The 15183-nt window shown below is 50.7% G+C and overlaps 1 protein-coding gene across 1 annotated transcript in view; it reads right to left on the bottom strand.

The window, feature by feature from the left end:
* The window catches only part of PDLIM1 (PDZ and LIM domain 1), a gene marked incomplete at both ends in the record, with an annotated part of 43651 nt that extends 29283 nt beyond the window's left edge, over positions 1 to 14368 (bottom strand). Inside the window, 2 exons of the mRNA XM_082001917.1 lie at positions 2932 to 3083; positions 14273 to 14368. Of these exons, the coding sequence (XP_081858043.1) occupies positions 2932 to 3083; positions 14273 to 14368 (248 nt within the window). The remainder of the gene's footprint in view (positions 1 to 2931; positions 3084 to 14272) is intronic.
* Positions 14369 to 15183: the final 815 nt, after the last annotated feature.

Raw genomic sequence — 15183 nt, 5'->3', positions numbered from 1 at the left:
CCCACGTCTGTAGAACCCCTCCTGGCATGATCCTGCCGCCAAGCCGAATGCAGGTCAGAGAGCATTTTGCACATGACATCATTTAAATGAGTAAACATTTAAAATTCAGATATGAAATTAAAAAAGTCACTAAGGATTTATGCTTTCACAAGACACCTCTACGATGGCAAGTAGAAAAGAAGGGCTGGAAGACTTCGCACTCCAGAAAACGTGTTGCGGCTGGGCACATCCTCAGCACTGGTTGCGTGTGATGCTTCACCCCACCGAGCTGCTGCCCTGTCAGACCAGTGCTCCTTGCCCACACGACTACTTTGTACAACAGATCTGGCCAATGAGCTCTGACTGCAGAGCATGGGGACCAGGCCCAAGAGTTGGTGGTGAAGTGCAAACAGTATAATTTCCTTTTTATACTCAGCCAACTACTTACAGAGCCACTTCAGAGAAAAAAATTCCAACTTTGACCTGATAGTATTGTCAGTCTTCCTGACTAACTGACTATAAGGTCAAGCCTTACTGACAGAGTTTGGCCCATCAAGGTTCAGGAAACCCAGGCCATACTACTTGACCAGGTGGCACTCATTTTCCCAAATGCCTTCCACCCTCTCCACCTCAGTAGCAACGCTCTTCCCTTCTTCACAGAGGAGAGCTGACCACCAACCCATAGTCTGCCTTCCTCACTCACTTCCTCTACCTCAAGTTGAACAGGAGGTGAAGCAGAGGCTCCAACTGACACAAAATGCCTTTCCTCATCACCCCTCAAGACCTCCTCTCAAGATCTACCTTTTTAAGGCCTTGGCCTTAGACTGTAAAGAAGGGCTCCAGTCTCAGCAACAGAGAGTACACTGTATTTCTGACCACCGAGTCCAGCTGCATTTGGGACAACACAGTTACAGGGACCCAGAAAGAGACAACTGGGCACTAGGAATAAAATATTCTCAGAGTACAAGCAGGAAAGACCACATGATGCACACAACTGTCTTTTGGTATTGAGAGCTTTCTCCTCTGAAAAAGGGCTCTGCCTTTTCCAATATATTCCAATATATTTCCAATATATTCCCCAATACAACACATCTCTAGTGGCTATCAAATTTCCAAACCAGTAAGCAGTTCTTCCCTAAGCAGAACTTTACTCCCAGAGAAGGAGGAGGACCAAAGGCTTAAAGTCCCCTAAAATAATCAAAAATGGATTTTACATAGACTGATGGGTAGTAATATTAAACCCTAAGGTAGATAAGTAGTTAGATCACTGCTTTTCACTTGCGGTCTTGACACTGTCAGCCTTTTTGTTCACAGCAGCACTAGTGTCCAAAACACACTCATGCTACCTCCTTGAAAGAGGGTCTTGACAAAGAGTCGGGCTGTACTAACTCAAAGCCCCTGTGTAGTTTCACACATGCTGTGCATCTAGCTAGAAACGTCTCCAGCAGCTTCCACATCCAAGGCCAATGAAATGTGCATGAGGTAGCTATAAAGTTAACGACTTTGTAATTAACATTAGCAAACACATTTTACAGACTCAATGATCTGCAAGAGTGAGCTTGTCCACAGGCTGAAAGAGCCCTTGCCTCCCCTCCTCTCTCCCAGCCAGAGCCACATGGCACTGGTTTGCTAAGTCAAGCAGCCGGATATTTCGGAGAGGAAAAGGAGAACTCGTGTGCAGGAAGATTACAGGCTGCCAAGTTAGAGGCCAGTATGAGAAACTCTGGGGCTAACATGCTGCTGCAATGCTCACCACCCATTCTCACTGCCTATGCTATGCTCTGTTCTTCCCTCTGTGAATTCCCTCAATGAATTGACAGGCTTTTTTTGGCCAAGACCCATCACTTCTTCCTGAACTGGGAAATGCCTGCTGAACTGGCATTATCCAAGCTACGGTAAAAGATTTCTGTTTATCACAGAAAAGCCCTGAACAACTGAGCTACTGTGTCATTTAAGGCATGCTTTTGCACTCCTGAAAACACCTCCCCTGCATCTGCTATGAAGCTGATGTACGATCGCTCTGGAGCAAGGTGGCCACAGGAAAAACTCACTCCAGAGCAACTAGAAATGCCACGATGTGTCTACCATCTGACTTCAAGAAGAGCTGGTGCCCATGGCTGCAATTTGAACCAAGACAAAGGCTAATCCCCCAGCACCCCAAAAAATAGGCTCCAGGACTGATAAGCAGCAATGCATCAATGCAAAGCAGAGCCCTGCCTTCCCAGGCTCCGTTTCTTCTCTGTACAAAGGTGGCCCAAGAACAAAGCACAGCTCAGAAAAGGCATGAATCTGCCCATGCTTTGCAGCTCAAGACAGTAGGAAGGCTGAAGGCAGCCTGTGCTCTACACTGATGACAGAAACTGTGGCTCAGCTGTCACCTTCCTTTATTTTTTCAGGACTCGTAGGAGACTGATGCCTGACAGGCACTTTGATGCAGCCTGGGTCATCTATGTTAAGCACTGTCAGTGCTGCTTGATCAAGAGGCTCCAAAACATACAACCTTTCTGAGTCCGTGTGTGACAAAATCTAGGCAATTAATAGCTTGGACAACACACAGCCATATATTTTAACTGCTAAATTAGTGCAACAGGAGGAAAGGTCATCTCCGCTCATTCCTCCTCTGCTATGAGTGAAGTTTTCATGAGACCTGTCTTTGATTCCTTGCTGTCAGGAGCCTGACTGAATAAGCTGACAGCCTCTGCCACAAATTATCAGCCATTTTCTCACTGGGAAAGTTGTTTTCACTAGGTCAAAGTGCAGCAAATGCAAGCAGCATTAGGATTAAAAGCTGAAATGCAGTTCCCTCTTGCAATCCAGTGCCTGGTCAGACAAAGCACTAACAGGTCAAATTAAGTAAACCAGCCAGAGAGGTCTGCTGTCAAACCAAAACACAGCTACTGCCCACCCCACACCCCTCCCTCTCTCCATCCTCAGTCTCGCTCAGCGACGTACCTGCTGACGGTCAGGGTTAGTTCGTCTGTGCAACCCTTGATTTTGTTCTGCGCCTCAAGGTGTGTCATGTTATCTGTGTTCACGCCATCAATGGCTATGATCTGGTCTCCTATACACAAGTTGGCTATTGCAGCTTTGCTACCAGGAGTCACCTAAGAGGAAACAAAAAGAACAAATAGACTTTCCAGGGAGCAGCTTTCCGCAGCAACATTTGAAAAACAGTTGGAGCACTCAGAACTTCCCTTGTTGGTACCAGAAAGCAAGGAGGTCAAAACTTCAGAAAGTAAATTCTCAGCAGAAAGCTCTCTGGATCTGGGCCTCTTGGATACTGTCAGTATGAAAGTTAGGGGCTGAATTCTGTTTTGGCACCCACAGATAGAAACTCGGAGGAGACAACAGATAAATAACACAAATTATATTTTCACTCAAGGCAACTGGCTTCATGCTAGAGAGCAAGAACATACAGAAAGCAACTATGGTCTTTGCTGAACAGAGAAGTGCTCTCCAAACCAGAAGGTGCTGAGGACAGACAAGAGGCCTGAGCCTCTAAAAACAAAGGTGACAGAAATGAGTATCAGAGTCATTGCAATACAGTCAACGCCAATCACAAACACCTTTGTCTGCATCATGATCTCATTTGCTTCCTTCCTTGGAAGAAAGGTTTGGGATCAAGGTTTTTGATTGCTGCTTTAGTTTTATTCTCCTCAGGAACAGCTACAGGAGACTCTCACTGACTTCAGCGAGATCAATCCCAAAACAGTGCTTGACCTAAGCAGCAGACTAGGAGGAAGGCATCAGAAACTCCATCTTTAAATCACAATCTGACCATACTTCCTGAAAAAGTGGAAGCATCATCCCCAGCCTGACCACAGCTCACCTTGATACATTCTCCCATATACTTTTCCCTTTCCTCTCCATGAGTGGTGCTTTGCTTCCCAGCTACACCACTGCACTGCTAGAGAGGTGGTGGGCTCTGCCCAAGAAACGACTGATGGGAAAGAGCTCAGGGTAATCTCAGCGAGATCCCAGACAGAAGACACTACACAGTGCCACCACTATGATACCCCTTGTGAAAAAAAAGGTCCCAGCTAAAACTTAGCATTTCAGTCTATTCAACTAAACTGCTCATTAATTTTTCCTCTGCTTCTGCTGAAGAGGTGTCCTCTTAACAACAGAGACCTCTTTGGGCCAAAATTATTGCCTGGGTGAGGGCAAAGAACATCACATTTGCTTGTGGCTTTGCAGACACTGTGTAAGACTTTGTGCAGTTTTAATGACACTGTGGAAGGAGCATCATGATTACTGTGGGGTTTCATCAATTATTTCATAGGCAGGGGAAGTGAGAAGGGTGGACTGCTCCCAGACATGAATACAGATTAAAACATGCCTTGCAGCTGGGACACACCTCGTTTATGAGTCCATTCCAACTGGTATTCATTCTACGCATTCATGCTAGGTTTCAGCATGCTGGAAAGCAGCTGAGCAAACGCAGAGCTATCAGACATAAACAAACATTGTTCACAAGATTTAGACAGTCCTCCTAATGCGGCATTGGATGGCAAATCATTGCCCCTAGGGAAATGTTCACCTTCTAGAAGTCTCACATATTAGCTGCAATCACTGCTTTCCCTGTGCCCAAAACAAGACTGTTCAGCACATCTCCCCACAGTTCTAGTGGGTTATTTTTCCTACCCAGAAGGAAGACAACAAGATGCCCTTCTTTTTTCACTTCTCTACTAGGACAGTATTTCACAGAAAAGGGAAGGATGCAGATGTGTATCACAGATGCCCAGGTAGGCCAAGGTACTCAACATTAACCCAAAGACCTTCAGATGAGTCAACCATATAGAGCCTGTCTACCTGCTCACCACTTTAATGCTGTAAGCAGGCTACAAACTGACAGGGAAAGTGCTAATGAACTGACAAGCCACGAGATGGATATAGAAAATCTGCTTTAAATGTGAAGATCATTGCCCCCCAAGCTGCAGCCTGCAGTTGACTGGTGGCCTACGAGACTACCAAGTGCAGCCTGCTGCTGCTCCACTGGTTCCATGGCTTTGAGAGCACCTTCATGTAAACCTTGTGACAGGGACAGCTAGGAGCCATGAAGAAGTGTTCAGCACTGGAAGTGGCCCACAGTCCCACCAGATTTGGGAGCAGCTCCTTCAGAAGCCATGAAACAGATTCCTGAAGACATCATTACACCAGAGGGAGCCCACAGGAGACATGTTGTGGGTCCTCTCCTGGTCACTGAGCCTTAACCAACTCGCTTGGTTTCTCAAGTACCTTTATTTCCTCCACTACCAAAGGGAGAGAAGGGGCACATTACTCACCCCTGTGAGGAGCACCGAGCTCAGCACACTATTACCATGATTCATTTTTGATCAGAGAAGACTGCCAAGGGGTCAAGAATAATGGTGGATTAACACCGCTGCTGGAACACTGCCAGAGGAGGCTCGGCTGTACAGCTTGCATTTAAAGACTGATAATCAACACAACATGTGTCAGGCTGCTGGAAATGATCCCATACCACAAGGAGCAGCTGAGCCAGTGCAGCCAGGGACACTGAAATACTGAAGCCTCCTGAAGAAACCCCAAGAGCCACCAGGACGAGCAAGTGGCATCCACAGGAACGTCTCAGCGCTCTGCCAGCACTTGCGGTATCACATTCCCCTTCTGCGTCCACTTAGAGGAATTTGAAATTTGAGTGTTCTTCTCCATCAGATAAGAGCCACTGGTAGCACAAGGGCGATTACATCCACTCAGGTACTGTACAAACCTCTCCCCTAAGGGGAAGCCACAAGGATGCACAGTAATGAAAACGATAAGCGAATTTGCCAAAAGGAAACATGTTTTAAAATCCAGTTTCTTCAGTTCTGGAAATAACTTGCCCTGAAATGCAACCTTCCACAAACCGCTCCCCTGCAACATCCAGCTCATACTCCCTGCCAGGATTGCTCGTAGCAAACATGTCTGCACAAGGGCACAGTACCGCAGGGAATCCATCCCCCATCCTTTTAGGATGATTAATAGCTACTAATAACATTCCCTTCCCCCCTCGCAGTAAGGTGTAGGCTTATCTCAGTGCTGTCAATGCTGCTTTTGAGATTTGCTTACCTACCAGTTAAGTCAGGAAAGCAAAAGGCGTTTCTGTTACTAAGTGAGAACAGAGAGCTGCCACTGGGAAGACTTTTTCCTGCTTTTATTTTTGTCACATCCCTCCCTGGTCCATGGGGAGCAACAGGGGCACATGTCTGGGGCAGGGGCAGGCAGAGGTGCTCAGAGCACTGACAGCTACCAGCCAGCTTACACAACCCAACCAAAAGGGCCCCCAAAATGAACAAAAGCTTTCAGGCTCATAGGCATCCCGTGAACGTTGCACTGCCTGGAACTGCTTTGCTCCTGCTCTCCTCTCAGATGACTTAAAGCTTTGCACCAGCCTCTTTCCTTTCCCTCCCCTTTTGACCGAACGTGGAGCAGACACCAGTGGGAGCCGAGGGGACGGCACTTGCGCACCTTGCACAGGCAGGTGACTGATAATGAGCAGATACAGCTGCACTTCTGCATGGGAAGGCAGGGAGGAAGGCCGAAAAACACTGCGAGGAACAAAGCCTGCAAACGCAATTTTGCAGAAGTTAAGTCTCGTGCAAAGGCACAGCCTCTTGTCTCCTTCAAAAGAGCTCCCTGACTGGCTCAGGCTTCCCCCACAGGGGTTGAGCAGCCTCTGGCAGAGGGGGCATGGGCACCTTCACAGGGCCCCAGGAGCTCCCCAGCTCCAGGGACACTAATGCTGGGTGAATAAAGCTCCGCACACCTTGTAACATCATGTCCAAGGGCTTCCTTTGGAAAGAAGCCATGCCCTACCTTGTAGCGGTTGCTCCCGGGCAATCATGTAAAACTTTGCCGTTAGGTCATTTCACTGTTGAACAGGCAATGCCGAGACAGGCTGAGCAGCACTGCTTCATTCTCTATCCAAAACAGGCTCCCGATACCAGCTCAGCCTCATTTGCCAGCATATGGAAGAAACAAATAATCCCCATAATCTGCGACCTTGATCGTCCACTCTTTACTCACACAGAGCTCACTGTAGTAGATAAGTTAGAGGTCCCAGAGATTCAGGGTTGGTATGGATAGAAGAAAAACATACATTATTTTCTTATACTACAAAGTGAAGCTTTGTGTACATATGCATGTGCGCCCACACACACATGTATATATATATAAAGCTCTGGAATCACAAAAAGGGTAGAAAAATTCCCCCCTCGCCTTCCCTGCACACACACTTTGGGCTCCAGCTTGGCAACACCACTGGGACTTTGCAAAGGTCAGATTTCTGTCTGCCAGGTGGTTTTCCTGCTATCGCTGCCTTGCGCTGGCGGCCAGGCAGCAAACGAAGGACTCCGCTATGACACGCCAAGTCTTCAGCTAGCCTTTGGGCAAGTGCTAGCCTTTGGGCAAGTGCGTTTACAATGGAAAAGAAAACGCTTTCATTTCGCAGGGGGAAATGAGGCACGTTTGGCTGCTTACACAGCTCGCAGGCCCTCTTTCTAGAACTGAGGTCTGTGGCAGAGCTAGCCAAACACAACCGCACTTTACATTTGATGCGGCTGCCTCCACACACGCTATCTTACAAGCTTTGCGGTCCCTGGACAGGGATAGACAGTGCCTTTTTTCCTTCTGCAGGCAAGGATCCAAGAGGCAGCAATGGGCGTATTAAGGGAAGCTGCTGCCCACAGCAAATGAGAGGGAGGAAGGGTGGGAAGCATTGCTATGGAAAGCAGCATAATGCAGCTCCGTGTGAGTCAAGATAGATGGGTGGGTTTCAAATTTATTCAATTCTTTCTGGCCTTCTCCCCCCATCCATTCAGGCACACTGCTTGCTCACTCCATCAGCCCTTCACAGTTTCTCACAGACCCTACAGCCTCCGGCACCACCCATCACTCCACACCTAGACACACATCGCAAGGAGTGATGAAGAGATAAGAAACGAGAAAATTAACATCAGCCAAGAAAAAGATCTGGATAAGCAGCACCTATGCAAGCTTGAGAGGAAAACACAGCTGTGTCTTTTCTGGAGCGAACAGACATGCAGCAACATACTTCTAAGGCCACCAGTGACAGCTAGACATCTCTGACATTCAGTTTAATCCTCCCCACCCACACACACTGCTGTTTTACCATGAGTAATGTCCTCATTGCTAGAGTATTATGCTAAGCGGCCACAGTTTCTCCCAGCAAAAGCATGCAGCTGGGTCAGCGGAGATCAGAGGCTATGAGAAAATTCAGGCAGGCACGTTCCCCACCCCTTCTCTACAGGGGAGGGGGAACGACAGGCCAGTTCCTTACAAGCAAGTCCACGAGACTTTCCTCCCGAGCTGCCACCCCTCTCTGCACTGTTACGGTCCAATGCTGCCAGAGCCCAAAGCTCACCAGCTGCTCTGTGCTGGCCCAGGCCACACCATCACCAGGAGAAAGGAAGGGAAGGGGGACATGCCTCTGACTGGGGAAACCCCTGAGCATCAGCCCACCCCAGCAGGGTTGGGGCTCCCACTGCACAAGCCCCTCCGGCAGCCCAGCTCACCCTCACCCTCCTGCCCCTTGCTGACAGCCAGATGAGCATTATTAACACAGAAAAGGCATTAGATACAGCACAGAGAGGGCTGACCTGAGGAAGGTGGTGTAAAAAGACATAGGTGAGATGATTTGCTCAGACAGATGCACAATCAGTGGTCAAGCAGTCACTCAGCCCCACAGCTTGCTTTGCAATATGCCCCACATTAAAAAAAAAAAAGTATAAAGATTTCTTACAAGACCTCAAAAACATTACATAGAGCTGCTCATCAGCTGAGCCTTTCCTGATGGTTTATTTCATCCCTCAAATAAAACATGTCCAGTAATCAGCAACCATCTAAGATACCGTGTCACTGTCCAGAAAAACATCAATTGCTTATGCAGTTAAGGCCTCCTTTAATTTCCCTGTTTATACTGAAAAAATAAAATCCATTTGCTGCAGTTATTTTGATGTTGCACCCTTCAAACCCAAAGCATCTCACAAGCCAAACACATCTCTTGATGGACAAAGTGATTGTGGAGGGTGAAAGGTACCAGGCAGCTTGCAACCACGCATAACACCTGGGAACAAGCAGATCCAGGGAACACAAAGGACTCTCTTTCTCCCAAGAAGTCCAGCATTTGCATTTGTCACTTCTGGGGTTCTGGGGCTTAAAGCTCTCACATAGGATTAATGCTAGAACTCTTCAGGTTCTCCAAAGAACTCACCAAGAACAAGGTGGGCCAGATGTAGCCCACCAAATGATGCTAGACTCAAAGAGGAGGGACAGAGAAAAGGGTACTCAAATTTGGTGGCATCAAGCTACCACATAACCCATGGCAAATCGGTCTGAAAAGATGAACTGCAGAAAGTACAACTCTGGCTCCTAGGACAGGCAAGGGTACTGCTCCTGCACGTACTCTGGCAAAAGGTGTTTGATTAATATCCTAATTCTTTTAGATGTTTTTCTAAAGATAAAACTGTCCCTCAAACTCAGGAAACAGTGCTGGAAAAGATTGAGCCTGTCCTATGCCCCAAGGAGCTCTGTCTTTACTGCGAGACAACTCCGCTGCTTTCCACTTGCTACAGTTGAGGACGATCTCTTCTCATCCAAACGCCCGCAGCCAGGTAGATCAGCAAAGTCCCTTCCCGTCTTCAGCGGACATTTGTAGCTGAAGCACAGGCTCGTCCAGCCCCAGCAGCTGCCTGAGAAGCTGCAAGGGCTCACGGCAGCTTCTGAGTCTGTACGGGCATTACGAGGGCCATGAACATGTGCTCTCCGCACCCCCCGTGCTCGGACAGCCCCGGCAGGACTCCCTCCGGCAGCAAACACACAAGGCATCGTGCCGTCCTCTAAGCACCGACCCAGCTACTTCTGGAGGGCCAGAAGCCCTTGGCAGGTGACCCTGATGACCGGCATCACCCCGGCGCTGATCGGCTGTCTAGCGCGGGTGCAGCTCGGCACCCTGCCTACCAGCCCGGAGCAGCAGCGGGAGGGGAAACGCCAGTGCAGGAGACCTAAAGCCACGTTCACCTTCCTATAAATGCCAGCAGCTTTCCCCAGCTGGCCACCTCTGCCAAGCCAGCCTCAGAACAAGAGCCAAGCGTAACGCCAGCGTATTTGCCCTTACGGGCACGAAACCTGGGCTGGGCAGCAGAGGAACTGCAGCCATAGGTGTGCACAGCCGGGGCCAGCCAAGGCTCCCCGGGCCGAGGAGGCAAGCCAGCCCAACCCTAAATCCTATCACATCTGCCATGCCCCGTGTTTCCTTTGGCACAGGTGGAGGCATTCCAGCCCTCCAGGCGCACAGGCCTCCCCATCCAGCCCAGGCTCTCCCCACGGCTCAGACCATGCTTGCAGGTTATGTTTCTTTCCTCCCTCCCAGGGAGGATGCTGCAGCCCAGCTCCCGAGGCAGGCACTTGTGCCACACAGCTGAGCCCTGGCATGCTCCAAAGGGACGACAAATCTCCACGCGGCCGCTGCCACGCTCATCCTGCTGAGCCCCTCAGCAAGGTGTCCCGTACCACTGGGGCTTTCTCCCACCGGTGGCTCCGGGACACCTTCGCTTGGCTGCTTCCTAACGGGGCGACCTGCTGAGAGCGGGGGTAAGGACATCAGCCAGTACAAAAAAGTTAAACCCAATGTCTCATTACACCACCACATTCAGTCCCATGCCTGATTTTGATCTATCGGGTCCATTTTCATCACTAAATGAAGTTTTAAGTTAATAGAACTAGCTCAGTAGGCCATGCTTGAAAAAAAAAAAAAGAAAACACCAAACAAACTAAAATACACACCCCGCCAAACCCAGGAAATACCTGGTTATCTTCCAACTCGGTACTTGCTATAAATCCTGAGCTTTTGAAATACCATGAGTAGATAGAACAGACTTAACAGGGGTGAATTCACATTACTGTGGTCAAAATCAGCAACAAGCACGTTTGAGATTTCACCTTTTTAATACATTTGCAGAACTGTACTGTCTTGAAACCACATTTTCATTGGGAAAATGCTCAGTTTCATAACAAAATGTAGCTACAGAAGTGCACCAGCTTTGGCCTGTTTCATGGACTTTGACAGACACCCCTCCTTAATGGGCCTGGGGGCTCCTCACATGACAAAACATAGAGCAAAACTCCCCTCTGCCTGTATTTTGGGTCAGATGTTCACACACCACTAGCACAAACCACAAAAATCATCTCCAGAACAAGGTTTATTGGACAGTTCCATGTATATATATTCAACTCCAAACAGAAATCCCCAATGTTTACCAAACCAAACACAACCAATCAGAGACGGGGGACTCCACAAGAAAGTGTCACACACAGCACTTGAAATCCCCACGCTCAGCTCTCACTGGGAAGTCCAACATGACCAAGAAACCAGAAGTGTCTGCACAAGAAGATGCTTGTGATGTATTTGAGCCCGAAGCATTTTTGAATGCATAGTTCAAGTGGAAAGAGGTGTAGGGCAGCAACAAAAGACAACATAAGAACAGCTGTGGAAATACCATAATCTTTTACCTCCTGCTCTCCTAAGACACAACTGTCCATTGGTGCCATGCAGCTGCTGCCAGCCAGAAGCTCTCGGCCAAGCTGCTCTGCTGGCTCCCATGCTCACAGCACCAGTGCTCCTCATCCTTCTTGGACCCAGGACTGCCCCTGGGGAATGAGCTGCCTTGGTAACTCAAACAGTGCTGCCTCCCACCAGCACAACTACGACAAACCCTCCCTACGTCAGAGGGGAGCTTGAGAAGACAAAAGCCACTAGTATGGAGCTGAGGTACAATGGTGTTCAGGGCCATAAATACTGAGACAAGCTCAAGAGCTCACTATGAGGATGATGCTGCCAGAAGCCAAATCTGAGCTTCTGGCAGGCAGCGTGGGCTGAATTTAAGCACCTTGGTTCAAAGGGATCTGCAAGGCACCCAGTTCCAGTCCATGACTGGATGGATGTCTCCCCTGGCATCCCACCATGCCAGCGCACATCTGGAGCAGCAGGGTGACCCCATCAATGCAACGGGCAGCCCTGCATGAGACTGAGCCAGTCTCCACTGGCCACACAGGAGGGAACTTGTCCCCCACGCCAATTGCTGGGCTCTCAGCTGGCAGCAGCAAGTTGATGCTGCTCCCTGGTGCGATCGAGGATGCACGCCTGGCCTGGAACAGGCAGCCCAGCCCTGTGCACCACTGCTGACAGCGCTCCCCAGGAGCACGTCTGTGCCATGGACCTACAGCCTAGATGCTGCAGCACACAGCAAACACATAACAGTGCTGGGGAGGGATGGCTGCATTCTCCCCTGCTCCCAGAGCAATGCTCCCATCACAGGCTACAGCCTTCCCACCCTCTCATTCCCCTCAGGTAGCCCCCTCATCTCACACCTTGGTGGGACCAAGGCCCTCATAACCCTTGGCAGATGCCAGTCCTACAACCAGAGTTCACTGACAGACCTTGCCCCACCCTGTGAGGGGAGGAGGGCTCTCTGCCCAAAAAGCTCTCTGGTCAGAGCAGAGGTACCAAATGCAATAAGCAAGAAAAATAAAGTTATAGCCCCATAAAGTCCTCACACAAGGAGGATCAGACTCTTTAGAACAGCCAAAGTTGTACCAGATCTTTTTTTACATGGTGAAGGGGGACACGCCAAGAGCTTTGCTCCTGAGCCAACGGAACAAACTCAGGAGCAAACCACAGGAAAGATTAATGGCTTGAAGTGTTGGAGGGGAAATTAAAAATGTCAGAGGAGCCACAAGGGAAAGCAGTGATAAGAACTGCCAATCGTCAGCATTTACGTCACCCCCACCAGAGCGGCTATTTTATTACATCTTAGTCTCCAGGGTCACAATTTCTCATGAGGCTGTTATTTTTGCCGCTTTGCTGATCTACGTCCCTTGGTATGTGCCCATAAGCACTGACAAAGGCGAACAAGAAGAGGTAAGCGCAGCGAGGTAGGACTTCAGACATACTTCTGCCTGAGACCCTTTTGCTGGAAGGAAATGGCAACAATTACCATAACAATGAAGTAAATATCACTTCCCCTACACTAAAGCTGCTTTCATGTCCAAAAAATGCTTTAGAAGAATGAGGCATTATTACTGTAATTGAAAGAGATCACACAGAAAATTAATAACTTTCCCCCCCTCTGTGGGTTTGACAGCACTTGCCAGCTCCGCCATTTCCCAAGCCGGTAGCCTCCCGTGCGGCACCCGGCGTCTTGAAGTATTGAGAAAAAAGGCAAGTTTCACCATCCCGTTCTTCTTTAAGGGCAGTTTACAGAAGCTGAAGTTCTCCTATGTCCCGCTTCCAGCAGCCCTTCCTCACCTGGGGCCCGCCGGGCCTTCAGAGCCTCACAAAGGTGGCGGCAGAGCCCGGGGCGGCCGGTAGCTCACCGGACGCCTCCGGTTTGCGGAGGAATTGCTGGCAATCGGCGCAATTCCTGTCCCCCGGGGCAGGGGCCAGCCCCGACAAGAGGCCGAGCAGCACACCCCGCACAAAGCCACCAAGGGTCTGGGAGTTTGGGGTTCATTGCCCCCAGGCAGGGAGAGAGGGGCACGCGCGCCCTCGCTTTTCGTTGGGCTGCTGCGAGCGGCTCGGGGCAGGGCCCAGCTCCCCGCGAGGCGCGGGCGGCAGCACCTGCGCGCGGGGACGCTTGGGTGCGGGTGGGTACGCGGACAGAAACGCGAGGCGGTCTGAACCCAACCCTGACGTTTTACAGGCAGCGCTGGAGAAGAGGAGGGCAAATTAAGTTACACCACTAAAACTGTTTGGCTGTGAAACTTTAAACCGTCATTTCCTAACTAATTTTCTTTAGGTGGGGGTAAGAAGGACTTACAGCAGGAACAGGTAGAGACACTTAACATAGGTTAACATGGCTTCTGTAAACAAAGGCTTTTCTTTTAACTATACATGGCAAGCAAAAGCGGGCGAGCATTCAACACCACCCCAGCGCGACTCCTTCCCACAGGGCAGGCTGCAAAATCCAAATTACCGGCTGGCGGGAGCAGAGAGGGATCCCTCTGCCCGCGTAAGGGGTTTGCTACAAACAAAACTGAGGAGGGAGGATCGGTAAGAAGCAAAGACTCCGGTCAAAGCCAGGTTCAGGGGCAGCGTGGGCCACCACGGATTGCTCTATAAACGTTAAAAAAGAACCCCACAAATAAACAGGAAGAAAAAGAAAAGACCCCCGCCACGGCTGTGCCACCAATACTGCCTTTGTGCCACCAGCCACCTGCCAGCCCCAGCCTCCCCCGGGCCCGCCGCCTCCCCCGGACCCGCCGCGCCGCGCCCTACCCGGGAGATGGTGAGGGGCTGCTCGAAGTCCCGGCCCCCCACCAGACGGAAGCCCCAGGGCCCAGGGCCCGACAGCGCGATGCGGTGCGTCCCCATGTGCGCGGCTGCACCTCGCGGGACGCCCGGCAGCCCCGCAGCCTGCCCCGGCCCGGCCCGCCCCCGGCCCGCCCGCCGCCGCCCGCCCCGCCCCGCGGCTGCCGCGCCCCGCCGCCGCCGGGCTGGCTGGCCCGCCCCGGTGGGCAGAGCGCCCCGGACGCCGCGGGGCGGCCGCCGCCGTCCCGAGGGGACGGCCTCCCACCGGAGGTTCGCAGGGGCGAGCCGGCTGCCGGAGGACGAGAATTTCGGTCTTCGGAAACCCTGAGCGCCTCACGCCCCGTCTTACCCCCTCCCGGCAGGGCCTGGCAGCCCCCAGCGGGCCGGACAGCAAGCCACCGGCGGGCAACCGCACGCAGGACTGCCCCGGCACAGCATCTACCAGGGAAACGTGGCTCGTCCTGCTCTAACCTGGTGTGATGTTAACTCTGAAACCTAATGGAGGCGATGGAAATAAGCGGCGTTGCGTGCCGTTTCCCAGCTGGGAGCTGATGGGTGAGGGCGGGGCCTGGAATGGGTATTACCTTTCCCCTAATTTAGCTCTGATTTGTCACAGCTTTAGGCAGTCTTGTTTATCTCTAGCCCCTTAGGGGTGGTAGTACCAACAAAAAAAGGAATTCTTCTGTACGGGTTTATCAGCCAACCGCCTCGGCTGTGATTCAGGGAAAAATAGTTGTTCTAGTTGCACGTTAAGCCCCTCCGACCTGGCGGTGGACAGGTGGGAGAGGTTGGTTACAGCAACAAACTGAGCACAAGTGTATTGTGCTTATTTAGTAAATAAAGCAACTGTTCAACAGCATGCGCGTGTGGGCAAGCAA

Source organism: Phaethon aethereus (genome assembly GCF_964289735.1).
Source record: "Phaethon aethereus genome assembly, chromosome: 7".
Lineage (NCBI taxonomy): Eukaryota > Metazoa > Chordata > Aves > Phaethontiformes > Phaethontidae > Phaethon > Phaethon aethereus.
This window is presented reverse-complemented; position numbering and strand designations above follow the sequence as displayed.